The sequence below is a fragment of the Mus caroli genome, unplaced genomic scaffold (assembly GCF_978045245.1).
Source record: "Mus caroli unplaced genomic scaffold, Mus_caroli_1 scaffold_10, whole genome shotgun sequence".
Classification (NCBI taxonomy): Eukaryota; Metazoa; Chordata; class Mammalia; order Rodentia; family Muridae; genus Mus; species Mus caroli.
The window spans coordinates 34,017,693-34,033,322 of NW_028227265.1; the positions used below are offsets into that span (position 1 = coordinate 34,017,693).

At 44.5% G+C, this 15,630-nt stretch overlaps 1 protein-coding gene across 2 annotated transcripts in view; it reads left to right on the forward strand.

Moving 5' to 3' along the window:
* Positions 1-2,509: 2,509 nt before the first annotated feature.
* The window catches only part of Csnk2a2 (casein kinase 2 alpha 2), a 41,585-nt gene continuing 28,464 nt past the window's right edge, over positions 2,510-15,630 (forward strand). For both annotated transcript variants that reach the window (XM_021169952.2, XM_085843688.1), the window contains exons 1-3: positions 2,510-2,682; positions 3,350-3,461; positions 13,644-13,745. In XM_021169952.2, the coding sequence (XP_021025611.1) occupies positions 2,579-2,682; positions 3,350-3,461; positions 13,644-13,745 (318 nt within the window). In that variant the 5' untranslated portion in view covers positions 2,510-2,578. The remainder of the gene's footprint in view (positions 2,683-3,349; positions 3,462-13,643; positions 13,746-15,630) is intronic.

Below are 15,630 nucleotides of genomic sequence, written 5' to 3' on the forward strand. Positions count from 1 at the left end.
TCTCACACACACACACACACACACACACACACACACACACAGTTCCTGCTTTTGCTTTTTTGTTGTCTTTTGTTTTTGAAATAGAGTCTACATAACCCACACTGGCCTGAAGCACATTACAGAACCTAGGCTATGCTGCTGCCTTAGCCTCCCGACTGCTAGGCTAACAGTCATGTACTACCCCACCTGGACTGACCCATTTATTTATTTTGGATATTCTTTGCTGCTTTTGAATGATAAGGGCAGTAGAAATAGTGTGTCTGTCTCTCTAGGCTTCTGAATGGTTTGTTTTATTTTTGATTTTGGACAGGTCTCACTCCATAGTACAGATAGACAGGCATCAAACTCATGCTGATCTGCCTGTCTTAACCTCCCAAGTACCAGGGTTACCGAAAGGCACTACCACACCTGACTGCATTCCCCCACAAAAAAGTAAACAAATAAAACAAGATCTTACTATGTAGCTCAGGCTGGCCTTGAACCCACAGTCTACTCCTCAGGTAGGATTACAGTGTGCAGCCTCAGGGGTGGCTCTCAGTCTCCTTTAATCTAGAGCAGCACCTCAAGTTTTGTTTTTGCTGTGATACTGTTATTTTTTAGCAGTGTGAATTAGATTTTTTGCTGAACTGTCCCTCAGTTTGGCCATGTCTGGTTGGATGCAGGTTGAGCTTTTTTGATAGCAATGTGATGAGTGGTGTGTCCTTTCTCTGTGCGTCACACAGAGAGTCAGTTGGTCCATGCATAATATGACCTACAGGGTCCCCTTTGTCCCCAGCATGGTAACCGTGGGCCAAGAGCACTGTGTTGACTGAAGACTTCCTGCACAGCAGACACTGAGTGACCCAGTGGTGACCACCCAGCCCTAATCATGCCTTCACATTGTTTTCACAGGGAGGGGACAGATGGCAAGCCAGGAGAGGACTCATGCCAAGCTGTAGTTTTATGAAGAGCATGGAGGAGTCACTGAGAGAAGTATCAACTTCAGAGAAAGTGGCCTCTAAGGTAAGATTTGAAAAGGAAAGCCAGTCATTTGTAGGGTGGCAGCGGTACCCCATGGCCAAGCTCAGAGAGAAGAAACTGAAAGACGGGCAGGCGCTATTCTCAGGGAAGGAAAGGTGGTAGAGTTTAACAACAGCGGGAACATGTAGTATTTTAATATCCAGCAGTCCTTAGTCTCTGCACAGCTCTGTGAAGTCGAAGCTGGGTTGATGCTACAAAATCTGTAGCACAGAGACGTTGAGTCATTGGCTCAAATCTGCATCCCTTGTAAACTATGGAACCAGGACTTGAACATGGATAGTTCGGTATGTGAGGAAAGAGGAAACATGGCCTCATCTAGAAAACAGTGTGTGTGTGGAGGGGAGAGGGGGAGTTTAGAGTCAGAGAAACCTGGGCTGGGAGAAGAGATCCTTGTTGATAAAGAATATGGACAGGAAAACAAGATAGCCGGGGACCCCAGGAGATCAATGAGAGAGAAGACTGTTCAAGGCTTGTATGCTTACCTAGTCCTTAGTCAAATCCATCCCCTCGCTTCTCCTTCCTGGCAGAAGTCCTCACTCCCCAGCTCTCCCAAATCCCAAACAAACAAACAAAAAAGAATGGATATTTACAGTCTCAAAGTATGATCCACAAATTACAGGTTCAATACAAAGGGGAAAAAAAAAAAACCCAGTAACTTTATGGGGAAACTACCTGATGGACTCTGGTTTAAGCAAGTGGCCCAAAGGATGGCTCAGTGGGCTCTCAGGGAGGAATCTGGATGGGGAATTGGGAGGCGAGGGTAGCTTTAGGACTAGTTTGGTTTTCCTCTTGGAGGAAGGGATCTGTGGATGGCAGGGTGGGGTCCAGAGTGGGAAGAGGAGTGAGGAAGGGGGACAGTTTGAGGGGAGGGTTCTTGGGTTTCAAAGAAAGTCAGCACAGGGCCAATATGGGAGGTCGTGGTGGGTGGACACGAGGTGCCTGGACGACTGTGGAACTATGCTAAGAGCGGCGGCAGTCAAGGGTAGAGACTTCTAGAGGGGTGGCCTGCAGGTGGGCAGGCAGCCGGCCACATTGCTTGGCGGGTGGCGAGCTCGCTGGGGGGCGGGCGCCGGTCATAGTCCCCCCGCACTGTAGGGGGCGCTGTGGGCCGGGGCGGGCCGGGGCTGGGCGGCGGCCGCTCCTGGCGAGTGCGGCCCCTTTTCCGGGTTTCCTCCGCCTCCTCCTCCTCCCTCTTCGCCGCCGCCGCCGCCGCCGCTGCCCCTCTCCCGACCGGTGGCTGCCGCTGCCGCCACCACCGCCTCTGGGGGGCCGCGAGCCGAGCGGAGGCCGCTGCGGAGCACGAGCCCCGCCGTCCCTCCGGCAGCCGAAGGCCCCGGGCCGGCTCGGCCGGCGCCTTCCGCGCCCCCGGCCCGAGCGTCCGTCCGCCCGCCCCCGCGGGCCCGGCCTGGCGCGGACGCCCGCCGCCGCCGCCGCGCTCCTCCTCTTGCTTGGGCAGCCCGCGGCCCGCCGCTTCCCGTGCCTGCCGCCCCGCGCCCCGCGCCGCGCCACCGCCGCCGCCGCCCTCGGCGCCCCGCGGCGCCCCCCGGTCCCGCCCGCCATGCCCGGCCCGGCCGCGGGCAGTCGGGCCCGGGTCTACGCCGAGGTGAACAGCCTGAGGAGCCGCGAGTACTGGGACTACGAAGCCCACGTCCCGAGCTGGGGGTAAAGCCGCCGCCGGCCGCCCCACGCGCGAACCGCACCCGCCGGCCGCTCGGCCTCGGGGCTGGCAGGGAGGCCCGGCCCCGGCCGCACGTGTCCCCGGCCTCTCCTGTCCGCCCTGCCTCGGTCCCCGGCTCAGCCGCCGGTGGGGAGAAGCGTGGGGTCGGGGATGGGGGCGGCCCTTCCTCCTCAGACTTTGGGCTTTCTATGGGATGGGAAGTCCATGGCTGTCCTCTTGAGCTGTTGAAATCTCTACCTCTTTACTTTCTGAAATGAGGCTGGGTGGGAGGGTCATTTTGAAGAGGGGCAGATTGTCTAGAGCGGGCAGTGCCCCCTGGAAGGTGTGAAATGGGAGGCAAGTGCCGTGGAGCCGCGGGCAGGGCACCCCAGTACCACCAGGGGGGATGCTTCCCTTAGTCCCCTTAACGTGGCTCCTGAGGCCTCAGCTGCCCATTCCTCTTCTTGTTAAGAGTCAGTTAGGTTAGGAGCTCTGCAGAGTGAAGAGAGCCAAGCTTCTGTGTGGCTCTCATTTAAGGGAATGAGTTGTTGTGTGATGGTAGGAATACTTCCGAATGCTTGATTAGTTGGAGTTGGCGGATGGATGTGTGGTGGACAGAGGCTTGCTTAATCCCAAATCCTGGCATTTATGTATATCTCTTGCCTTTCACAGTAATCAAGATGATTACCAACTGGTTCGAAAACTTGGTCGGGGCAAGTATAGTGAAGTATTTGAGGCCATTAACATCACCAACAATGAGAGGGTGGTTGTAAAAATTCTCAAGGTGAGTGGCCTACGGTGGCATGTAACCTTTCCCCCCACAGGGCAAAAGAACCAGCTATCCCAGAATAAGCGTCTCCTACAGAACTCCTACCATGTTTTTCCTGTGAACTTTTGAGAAAATGTGCGGGCTGGTCTTAACTCTGAGTTTGGTAGGTCAGGAACATTTAAAGTGTGAATTCTGAACTTCTCAAACAAAGCTTGTGAGGGGGACTGTATCTGATATGGAATAAAGAGGTATTCGCAAGAGAGAAACGAGTTTGCACGGAGAATCTGTCAACTGTAGGGATTCTAAATCTGTACTTGTTCCTCTCTGCTCCCAATTACTCCAGAAAAAGTCCAGAAAAGCAAAAACAAAACAAAACTGGAGTCTGCTCAGAGATAAGTTTAAAGCCAAAAATGCAGGACAACTCCCTCAGTTGATATTTTCATGTAGCAGTAAAGTTTCAGGTGGGCTGGATATAACAAGCCAGCCGCTAAAAGATCTGGGGCAGCAGAAGAGTACATTCTAGCCCCTGAAACAATAACTAGAACAAAACTGTCTCCGTGGCAAGACTAGCCCTCTCGCTTTGATAATGATAGGGCTTTTGTTATCACTCAAATGATGACATGATCTTAATGAGCATGAAGAGTCAGCCAAGTTTCTGTACAGGTGATTGAAGATTAAATAGTGCTTTGTAGGTTGTATGAGAGGGCGATTCTTAGGACCTGAGCAGTTCTTCATGGTTGTCAAGTCATTTAAATGCATATGCTTGTCACCTTAGGATCTGGGCAGTTTTTCATGTTGTCAGATCACTTAACATGTATGTGTGTCACTAGTGAAAGACAGCACTGGAGAGTGGTAGTGTTTCACCAGATTTTCACAGTGCCCAGTGAACAAAAATGCAGGATTGAAAAGCTTGTGCCTTAGGGTAGTTCTCATTTAATTGTGTAGCTTTTAGCACTGTGTGAATCACCTTTCAAAAACAATGGCTGCTGCTAATGCTCCTTACCATCCTGGGCTAGTGATAAAGGAGCAGAATTGCTGCAGAGACAGGTGATGCTATTGCTGCTGCCCAAGACACTGGGGTGAGAAGTAAGGAATGATGACAGATAGGGAGCTTGGCCCCACTAAGTATGAGTCGTACATTGGAGGTCTGTAGTTATGGGAGGGGTGTGTTTTAAGCAGAGAAGTGTTTCCTTCAGGAAACTTACCATACAATTTCATTACTTAACATAAACCTGTTTTGAATAGAAGTTACTTCAGACATTTTCATTTTAAGGATAAGCAAAAGCAAGCATAGTTGGGAATATCCATGTTCTGTTGCTGCACATTTGGAGGATTGAATTTGCCAAGTCTAAAGCAATTTCAGGGAAATGTCTAAATGTCTGTGCAGTAGCATTTTGGGACTAAGTGCCGTTTCCTGTGGAGTGTTTTGAAGGGAACCGTGCTCAGGTGTGTGTCTGAGTCCCAGTGTGTGTAAGGAAGCATAGTGTTAGTCATTTTCGCTTGATCTTGTGAGGAACTGCGGAGATGAGTTGCTTGACAGTTTTCCTCTGCTCTAAAGATCCAATGCATAGATTTACCACATCCAGTACGGAAGCGGCTTTAAATTCTTTTCACAGATAGCAGACCTAGGCACAAAGAAATGTACCTGACATCATTGTTCTGTTGAAATGGACCTTCACCAGAACTCTTCCTTCCTACTTCTTCATGCCTCTGAGTGTTCATTTCAGCCCTGGGCTGTAGGATCTTAGCATTGAACACGTTTCAAGTTCAAGCATGAGATTTGGGAGACCCCTTTGATGCTCTAGTTCATGAGGTGTTTCTCAGAGGGCAGTCTGAACCACCTTATACTCCTTTGTCAAACTGCTGTGTAGGCATTTCTGTATAGTTTTTATTTATATTTGAAGGGTAGAGTAAGAAGTCACTAATTAATATTGTGGTTTTGCTTTTATAATGGATTGGAAGTATTTTTCAAAAAGAACAGAGACTATCCAAAATTATGCTTATTACTCAAGTAAGTTGAAGTTACGACTAATACCTACTATTGTGATATTTTCTCAGAGAAAATTAAACCCTTAGCAGTGCCAGCTGCTCGGTTTAGGGCAGTCTGGGAAAGGTTTGCTTTTCATAGAATCTCACAGGAAAGACTAGGTGGACACGTGGTGACTGAGACACAGGGCGCAGGCACTCAGTGACACTTCATATCTGTCTTTGTCATTTTGTCACAGTTGGGTGCGTAGTGATGGAGGGCTTTTATTTCATTTAACTTCTAAGTATTTCATTTGTCAAGGTATGTTGAGGCTATTAGAGGACTTTACAAATTTAAAAAGCTGCTAGTGAAAAGTCTGTGGGGTTTTTTTGGTTTTATTTTTTTCTAAAACAGAGTTTCTCTGTGTTGCCCAGGCTGTCCTGGAACTCACTCTGTAGACCAGGTTGGCCTTGAACTCAGTGCTGGGATTAAAGGCGTGCGCCACCACGCCTGGCTTAAATGTAATAACTCTTACCAGTTTCTTTAATGTGTCTGTGTGAAAAAGTGAACATGTGTGCAGGTCTGAGGTTAGATCTTAAAACTTTGCAGTGAACAGAGAAGCCGTGTCTTTTTTTGGGGGGGGGGGGGGGTGTCAGAAATTGTGTTAACAAGAAAGGAAAATGATTTTTTTTTTTTTAAAAAAAGGTTTTATTTATGCAACAAGGTAGAAGGCTACTTCAGTGTCCTAAGTTTCATCTTGACTGTAAGCTGTCAGTTCTTGAAGGTGTGCCCAGAAGTAAAATTAAAGCATTGGTGAACATGGCTTGTGTGCATTCAGTCCAGCCCTTCCTGGGGTCCTTGAGAGCTTTCAGTTAAACTGCTGTTTCCTCAGTGCATGTCAAGAGCAATCCTCCAAAGAGCTTTGACCCAGTGCTGCAGCGGCTTAGAAATTCTCATGTAAGGCTCCTGTTAACAGCATTATTTTATATTATAGACAGCTTGGCTAGCTGTCACTTTCCCCTCTCAAAATTCTTGACGAAGGGAATGGTGGTGTTAAAATTTGTCTTAAACATATCTTACATATTTGTAGTTCTTTTTGTTTTTTGTATTGGTAGGACTAGGGTGGTTGCTCACTGGTAGAGCACTAGCTAGCAAGCTTGAGGTCCTGGAGCTAGTCCTTACCCTTCTCCCACCTTAACACAGCCAACAGAATAAGATTGTAGGTTCTTAAAAGGAAGATTGGCATTGATTACAGCTCTTTATTAGTGATTTAGTTCTTGGCTGATGGCCTTTGTCATATCCAAATGATTGTGTCTTCCTAAGATCACATGTTCCCTCCTCTGGGCCTTCTCTGTCTGAGGGAAGGAAAGTCTTTTACCCATCATTTAAGCATAGGTACCAATACATCTTCATAAATAGACATGTTAATAAAAGCTTTGCTTTTTTGTGAATTCTAGTTTTAGCAAATGTTTCATAGTAAATGAGTAGTTACTAAGAGTATTGGAGTATTGGTAACATAAATTGTATGTAAACTGGTTGGAGTTATTTGTAAAGTTGACATTATAGGGACATACTTAGAGAGTTGAGCAGAATCACAGAATGTACTTGCTTAGAATCCATTAGAAGCATATCAGACTGATTTCTGTAGGAAGGATCACAGTGAGTGCGGGCACTGTGAATTAGGAATCTGTGTGTCACGGGAAATGGAGACATTAGCTGGTTGACTTGTTGGTAATTCTGAGTTGTCATGGAAGAGAGAAGGGCACTCACTGGAAGTGAACGGGAACTGTCTGTGTTTAGAGTTACTCTTCTAAAGGGGATGGCTTGGAAGTCGGGCTTGAAGCAGACTGAACTTGAGTGAGTTCTGTCTTCGTTCCCATAGAAGCATGCTTGCTGATTTGTCTGCTCTCAGGCCTTGGCGGTGATTTTATTGCGTTCAGTTTTTACTTTTTAAAATCTCTTTCTTGCTTACTTTGGAGGTCGGGGGAGATACACGGTTCATGTGTGGAGTCAGAGGATGACTTGCAGGGCTTGTTTCTCTCCTTCCGTACTGTGGTCCCAGGATTGAAGTGCAGGTCGCTACAGCCTGGGCTTTTACCTGCTGAGACATCTTGTTGATCACACACCAGTTTCTTTAGAATGGTGGTTCTCAATCTTCCTAGTGTTGTGACCCTTTAATATAGTTCCTCATGCTATGGTAACCTCCAGCCATAAAATTATTTTATTGCTACTTTATAATTTTGATACTGTTATGAAGCATAATGTAAATATATTTGTGTTTTCTGATGGGGTTAGGTGACCCCTGTGAAAGGGTCATTTGACTCCCAGGTTGAGGACCACTGCTTTAGTCCTTTTTGACCTATACAGTTTCTCCAAGTCTCACAACAGTTAGTTACTCACCAGATTTTGGGCTGTATAGCTTAATCCCTTTACTAGATTAGAGAGAATTGTGTGTGAAAAGTATACGGTGATAGAGAGTACCCATCCTTGTGCATGGCTCAAGGCTTCAGGTGGCATTTACAACCTAGTTTATGGGTCTACTGTCTACCATTCATAATCTAAGTGTAGACTGTTAGCCATGTGAAAAACAGGGCAGAGGACTTGAGTTCTACATTGTTCATTTAGAGCCTTTGGCTCTTTTTTTTCTCATCATTAAAATAGGATTATATGATATAAAGGTAGAAGGGTATGTAGCTGATATTATTGTCAGAATCTGTAGTGTTTTTCTTTCCAGAGTAAACTGCCTGAAAGGTAGATGTCAGGTTTAATACTTAGCTCTGTGACATTAGATGCTTTGGGTAAACTGTAGGAAGAGAATTAATTGACCTCAGAAGATTAAATGTGCTTAATAAACTTAGTGCTGAGAGAGCAATATAATACAGTAATAACAGTGTTACACTTGAACTAATTGAACAATTTAAAAAGCAAAGCCAATAGTCAAAGGGGTTGTAACATTAACTTGGTGAGAGTGTAAGACTCTGTTCTATGCTTTGCAACCTACCCCCTGTTATGTATATTGAATATAGCACAAAATTTAAGCAATGCAACCATTTTTAAGCATGCAGTTTGTGGCATTAAATGAATTGATAATGCTGTTAGGACCATTACAACCATCTATCTGCATAGCTTTTTTTATCTTGTAAAACTAAAACTATACCCATTAAGTGATAGTTCCCCAGTCTTCTATCCCCAGCTCCTAGCAGCCACCATTTGTTGTTTGACTGTCAGGTATCGCATAAATGAAATCATAAATCTGGCTTATGACTGGTGTATTTGACTTAACCTGCTGCCTATATGCATACGATACAGTTTAGTTTTTGCTAGGCAAGCCTGTAATCTCAGCACTTCAGAGTTGAGATAGAGGGAAATACCGTAAGTTCAAGGCAAACCTAGGCATCAGTGTAAGACCCTGTTTCAAAGAAAACTAAAAAGGAAAGAATAATTTCTTTCCTTTTGGAGAATAAAAGTAATGGGCTTTGGTTTTGGGTTTTTTGTTTGTTTGTTTGTTTTGTGTTTCGAGACAGAGTTTCTCTGTATAGCCCTGGCTGGCCTGGAACTCATTCTGTAGACCAGACTGGCCTCAAACTCAGAAATCTGCCTGCCTCTGCCTCCCAAGTGCTGGGATTAAAGGCGTGGGCCACCATGCCCGGCAGTAATGGACTTTTATATATCCGTTCATCACTAGCCAACACTAAGCTGCTTCCATGTTGACACCGTTTTAACCTGAGCTGCTTTGAAGATGGGCATACAAGTGCCTCTTTGAGCCTATGCTTTGCAGCTTTGGGTATCTATTCAGAAGTGCAATTGGTGGCTTATATGATAATTTATCTCTCTATATAAACGGCATCTCTTAAGTTGCCCAGGCTGGTCTTGAGCTGATGGTTTGCCTCAGCCTTCTGAGTGCTGTGATTATAGGCCTGTGCCACCATTCCTGACTGCTTGGCTTCTTCTAAGGACGTTTTCACAGGAGCTGGTCCATTTTATGATGTCCACAGCAGGATGTGTGAGGAGTCTTTTTTTGTATCCTCAGCAGCATGTTTTCTGTTTTAATGATGTTTTCCTTTTTGAGACTAAATCTCACCAGCTAGCTAGCCCAGGCTGGCCTTGGACATGTAAACTTTCCTTGTACAGCCTCCCAACTGCTAGGACTACAAGTATGTACTGTCACACTAGCTAATTTTTTATTTTATTTTTTTAAATTAGTCTTCTTAATAGTGTATTGTCATTGGAATTTTATACTTTGCCTTTGTGCATTTTTTTTTTTCTTGTTTAGTTTTGAGAATAATTTCCCTCAAGGAACTGGTAATGTAAGTAGAATGGTGAGACTTGAAAGAGTAGAGGAAAAGTTGCTGTAAATAACATTGGTTAACTCATATTTTTATGTAGGTCAAATGTAGTGGTTTTCAAAGATGTATGCAAATGAGGAAGTCCATGTCAGCCTGGCTAAGCCTATTCCCTCCTCCATCGTTCTTCGTTCCTGGCACGCATTGTTGATTATAATTCTTCATTGCAAGGGTCGGATGGACACCTTTGTTCAGCAGTCAGTGATTGGATAATAGGATCAAAGTTTAAAAGTTGGTGGCTATATTATTGTCTGTCTTGAATTTATCAATCTAGTTGAACTTGGAAATAAATTTTAAAAGGCTTTGCTTTGATACTTTCTTTAATGGCTTGAGGTTCTGACTCACATGCAGTTGGTAAGCAAAAGTTGACTAAATGAATTGCAGTGGATACTGTCATTAAACTCCACAGCGCTGACTCTACAGGAGTGAGGGTCTGGGCTCAGTAGGAAGGTGATGTCTTTGTTGACTTTTCTACAGTGTGTCACCAGCTTATATTTTGTTGTAGGTTTGTTGGTTTTTTTTTTTTGAGATCTGGGCCACTTTGAACAAGGGTCTTCCAGATGGCCAACACTGCCCTGCACATTCAGAAAACTTTCTGAAGAGACAGTTTGCCCTTTTTATCTTTTCTGAGTGTACATCTAAGACACTTTAAATGTTAAACAAGTTTTTGTGGTTAAGACTCTGTTTTTCCTTGCTTTACATAGTTTCTCAACATACATGGTAGTAATACCTGGTCCCGGTGCTCTGGGGCTGCGGCCAGTTAACTCTTTTGCTGCTGCTTTATCTACTTTGAGTAAAAAAAAAAAAAAATCTGCTGTTTGACTCTTTGAGAGAGAGAACCATCTGAGCTAGAGCCCTGAGCAAGCCATGCTTGCTGATTTGTAATGGTGGCCAGTGGGACGCGCTCTATACAAGTGAGTCGAAGCATCTATTTCTGTAAAACTTGCAAAGCTTTCAAGGTATCAGCAATGCTCTCTGGTAAATCTTCTTGTCTTCACTGGTTCCATTTGTACAACTAAAGGATCTCTCACTCTCCAAGCTCTTTAACAGTTAGCTTCTGGAATCTTCCTTAGGCTCAGAGCAGTACAGGGAGGCAAATGGGGCTGCTTGCTGCCTTGTGCTTTGAAAGGGTCTGTCCAGGGCTGTGGGTCACTTTCGTTTTTGAGTCTTCTTGGTATCTGGCAGCATCTGAAGACTGCAGCTGCTCTGGGCTCCACTGGGCCATTTCAGAGTTGCCCAGCTGTTCCTAGTCTGGTCTGGGTAGTTTTAGGGCATCTGAATGGGCTTAGCTGCACTGTGAGGTTTCTTTACTCAGTCTTTCTGAGTTCCAGGAGCTGCACTCGTGTGTTGCTGGGGAGCTAAGGAGCAACACAAGGCTGGAGAAAGTGGCAGAGGCAGAGAAGCAGCGTGTGGACTGGCGCTGTGCGTGGGTGCTGTCAGGAGCAGGAGGGCTTTTTTAATTGAACACTGGCTTTATCCTTCTCAGTTTTTCTCCCATAAGTAGACCCCCACACACACACACTTGTCTATTTATATAGACAAGTATATGTTTTCAGATGTGTGCATATAAATATAGTATGCTTAACATGTTTCTATGACCTGTGTAAGAGTAAATCACTCATCCCTAACTGTTTTGTTTTAGTATTTTCCTTAAAATGGTGATTCCTTACATAGTCCTATAGTATCATGTTAAAAAATAAGAATTAACATTAACCCAGTACTGTTACCTAGTCTATGGTTTTATTTACATTTGCTAGTTCTTCACTCTTCTTCACTGTAAGGAAAATCACAACGCATGAGTTACATTCATTTTCTTTTTTAAATCTGGACTAGTACCTCCCTCTCATGGCGTTGGCAGATCACACATAGAAGCTGCGTGCCCTAGCTGTTTTTAATTGAGCTTTATGGCGCTCGATTTCTCCCCAACATTGAGGCCTTGATTACAGAGACCGAGTAAGATTCCTGGAAGAGATGGGACGAACACAGTACCCAGCTCTCTGCTGGGAACCCTGGGACAGTGGAGAAATGTTCTGGCAGCTGGCTTAGAAGCGCACAGCTGTGTTTGCTCCCCAGGTTGACACTGTTGCAGGTGATACTGGCTCTCTCTAGTCTTTCTCCTCCTGCCTTGTGATGGGGCGTGCAGGTATCCTGGAGAAGGCCAGGGGACAATGTTATCCTGAAGACGCTATCATTAAACCTAGAGGTCACTGTTATTCTGGTAGACTGGCCAACCAGCAAGCTACAGTCATGCCTGGCTTTTTTTCATAGACACTGAGGGGTCTGAGTATGGGTCCTCATGCTTACACAGCTCTTGTCCAATAAGCCACTTCTCCTGCTGGCCCACTTTCCCTGCTCTTCTCCAGCTAGCCCACCTTCCCTGCTCTTGTCCAGAGGCATGTTTCAGTGACCAACCTGTGTCGTCATCTCTGAGCTTTAAAAATTGTGTGTGTGTGTGTGTTATGTATATGTGTATTTATATATTTATTGTATGTGTGTTGAACAGGGAGAGAGAGCACACCACGCAGAGGTCAGAGGACAAAATCTGAGAGTGGGTCTTTTTGACCTTGTGGATTCTAGGAATTGAATTCAGGTCATCAGGCTTGATGATAGCAAGCACCCTATCGAACCATCTTCCACCTTCCCGAGCAAGGCTCTTTAGGTCTTCTTTTATCATTCAGGAAAATCCACGGAGGTCTCTTTACCTTGCTGCTATAACAGTGCCTTAACAATAAAGAAGTCCATTTCCTTAGCTCAGTCTCTCCCTTGACCCACTTGGGAGAAGAGCCCAGAGGAGATGAGGGTGCTGCTGACCAGTCAGGTTGCTAAGCCTGAGTCTTGCTTCTGTTAGCTGTGACCCTGGGTGACTAGCTCCTCTGCTCCTGACCCTCCTGCTTAGAGGCTTCATGGGGTCAGTGGACTTCCTCCTCAGTCAGTAGGTGAAGGTCAAAGAGTGCACGCTCACTGATATGCCTGTGGCTGTCCTGAGGTATAAATTATATTGATGATGACACACTTTTCTGGTTTTTGGTTGGTTGGTTGGTTGGTTTTTCAAGACAGGGTTTCTCTGTTTAGCCCTGGTTGTCCTGAAACTCACTCTGTAGACCAGGCTGGCCTCAAACTCAGAAATCCGCCTGCCTCTGCTCCCAAGTGCTGGGATTAAAGGCATGCCCAGCACACAATTGCCTTTTCAAAACTGCTTTTATTTGTTAACTTCAGACAGGAAATAGTAACACATACTGGGAGTATTTCTAAGAACTTTAATTTTCCATTTGTAGGTTGGTGCCTTAGCAGTTAGCAGTCACTGCTGGAGATCAGCTTTCTCCCTTGCTGATCCAACAGCTTTCTCTAGGAATGAGATCGTTGGGAGAGTTACTGGCTCTGAGCTGATTTGATTCTAAATATTAAGGAAATGGGAGTGGCAATAGGAAATGGGAGCCAACAGCTTAGAAACAAGTTTGTAACTTGATGTCAGTAAACTGGTTCTTGCTCATAAAACACAATTACATATAATTCATGGAAAGAGCAGGTGTCTAGCCATTTTCTTTCAGTTTTCCATTTGTCCATGGTCTACAGCTGTTGAGAGCTATAACACATTTGGCAGTAATCCAATAAACATGCATTTATTTTTAACATACTACATGAATGTTAAAGTTTGCTAAATGCCCTAGATGTAACTACTTAAAGATCACATAAGCTATAAACTAAAATGTTTAACCTAAAAGATTCCTATGGGTAAGCTCACTTACTTTCTTCTAATTTAAGCATATTCTTTAACACAACATAGTGTACAGCAAACGAGCCACACTGTTGCTTAACATTGATTAAAGTTGTATTTATTATATTAACTTCAAAAGGAGTCTCACTTCTGATTACTCTTGTGTATTTAAGCCAGTGAAGAAAAAGAAGATAAAACGAGAGGTTAAGATTCTGGAGAACCTTCGTGGTGGAACAAATATCATTAAGCTGATTGACACTGTAAAGGACCCTGTGGTAGGTGCCTGGTGGCTGGGGCTTGTGCTAGTGGATTGGGGTGGGCTGTTTAACACCCAGGACCTTGTGTGGTGCTGCATAATGGGCTGATGGCACTGATAATTACTGCTGAGGGGATTTAAAAACCATACAACAGTCACGCTCAGTGGTGAGCTGGCTGTCACCATTAAATGGAACCTAAATATGTACATAGAAAAACTCCACCAAAGATTTGTTCCCTGTTTCTTTGATTTAGCCCACAGAGGTTTGCTAGATAGCTCCCTGAAAGCCCTGCTTTTGTTGTTTTTGAAAGCTTCTCACTGCCAGTTTGCATTCTCTTACCTTACTCTAGTATCTAGTAGTCTGATCTTGGAGATCTCTATATTGACTCTAGTGTAGAGAACTAAACAGGTCTCAGACCACCAGTCCTTTAAAAAGGAAGACTTACTGTTTCATATTGCTAGTCTTTAGTTCTGCATCAACCACAAGCCCCTCACATTGTGTATGTGCAAAGAAAAAAATATATTTTTACAACTAAAATGTTTTTGTTAAAATGCTTCATTTGGGGCAGGATGACTCAGTAGATACAGGCACTTGTCACAAAGGCCTGGTGACTAGAATTTGATCCCTAATAACCATGTCAGGGTCGAACGAGAGAGCCTGATCCACAGAGCTGTCCTCTGCCTCCACGTGTGTGCCATGGCACATGTGCCAACATACACATGTGTATGTACATATACACTATAATAATTTTTTTTAGAAATTTTAAAATAATATTCTTAATTTTGACCTACCCTAGGGTGCTATTCCCTTTGTTTCTTTCCCTAAGGAAAAACATGGCCGTATTTGATTGCCTAGGCTTTGATCCTTAAGATCACCTTCCTGCCACTTGTGTCCTCTTGCTGCTGTCCACCTGCTCTGTCTGGTTATCTCCCTGTTCTCTAGGAGAGTAAGAGGCAGGTCTTTGCTTCTGTATGCTGAGGACATCCTCATACTCTAGTGGCTACCTGAGTGCCTGCTGTAGGCCGGTGCTATGTTGAGTACTTAGCTATATCACCCCATTTAAACCCTGTGATGAAACCCTGTACTGCTGTGGTTGACATCTTACTGTAAGGAAACAAAAATTGACAAGCATTAAGTAATTTGCCCACCTGCACAGTAATAATATATGATGAGAAAATATTTTTCTTTGGGACCCTGATCGAGCCTGAGAAGGGGTTATGTACAAGTTTGTAATTGATTGTTATTAATATATCCTGTCCTGCTTAGTTCAGATTGGTGGCTAGCCCAGAACTAGTTAATGTTCAGGTTAAAATGGGTTTATCCACTTGAGGATATAAATTCACTCTGTGTGTGTGTGTTCTTAACGTTTGAGATAAAAATGGGATTTGCTCATACACACCATATATATATATATAGGAAATGTAAATTTAGGGGTATAGCTGAGTTGGTAGTGTCTGATAGCATAAATAGGCCTTGAGTTTGATCCCTAGAACTGCATAAATTAGGCAAGGTGATAATGTGCCTATAATTCCAGCACACAGAAAATAGAAGCCAAATGGATGATCAGAAATTCAAGGTCATTCTCAAATAGGGAATTTAAGGCCAACCTGAGCTAGATACCCTGTCTCTTTCTCTCACTCATACACACACACACAAAACTAAGACTGCAAGAGATGGTACTAGGGAATAAACCTAAGGACCTGTACATAGTAGGCAAATATGAGTCAGTACATGGTTTGTAAGCCCCCTCCCCACTTTCTCTTCTCTCCCCTTCCTCCCCCTCTCAGTTAACTGAAGATACGAATACCTGTCTTGGTATTTGTAACTTGTTAATGTATGTGTATAATATATGAGTTAAGCAAAAAATTGAAGTAGGATTTGAGAGTGGTTTAAAGCACATGTT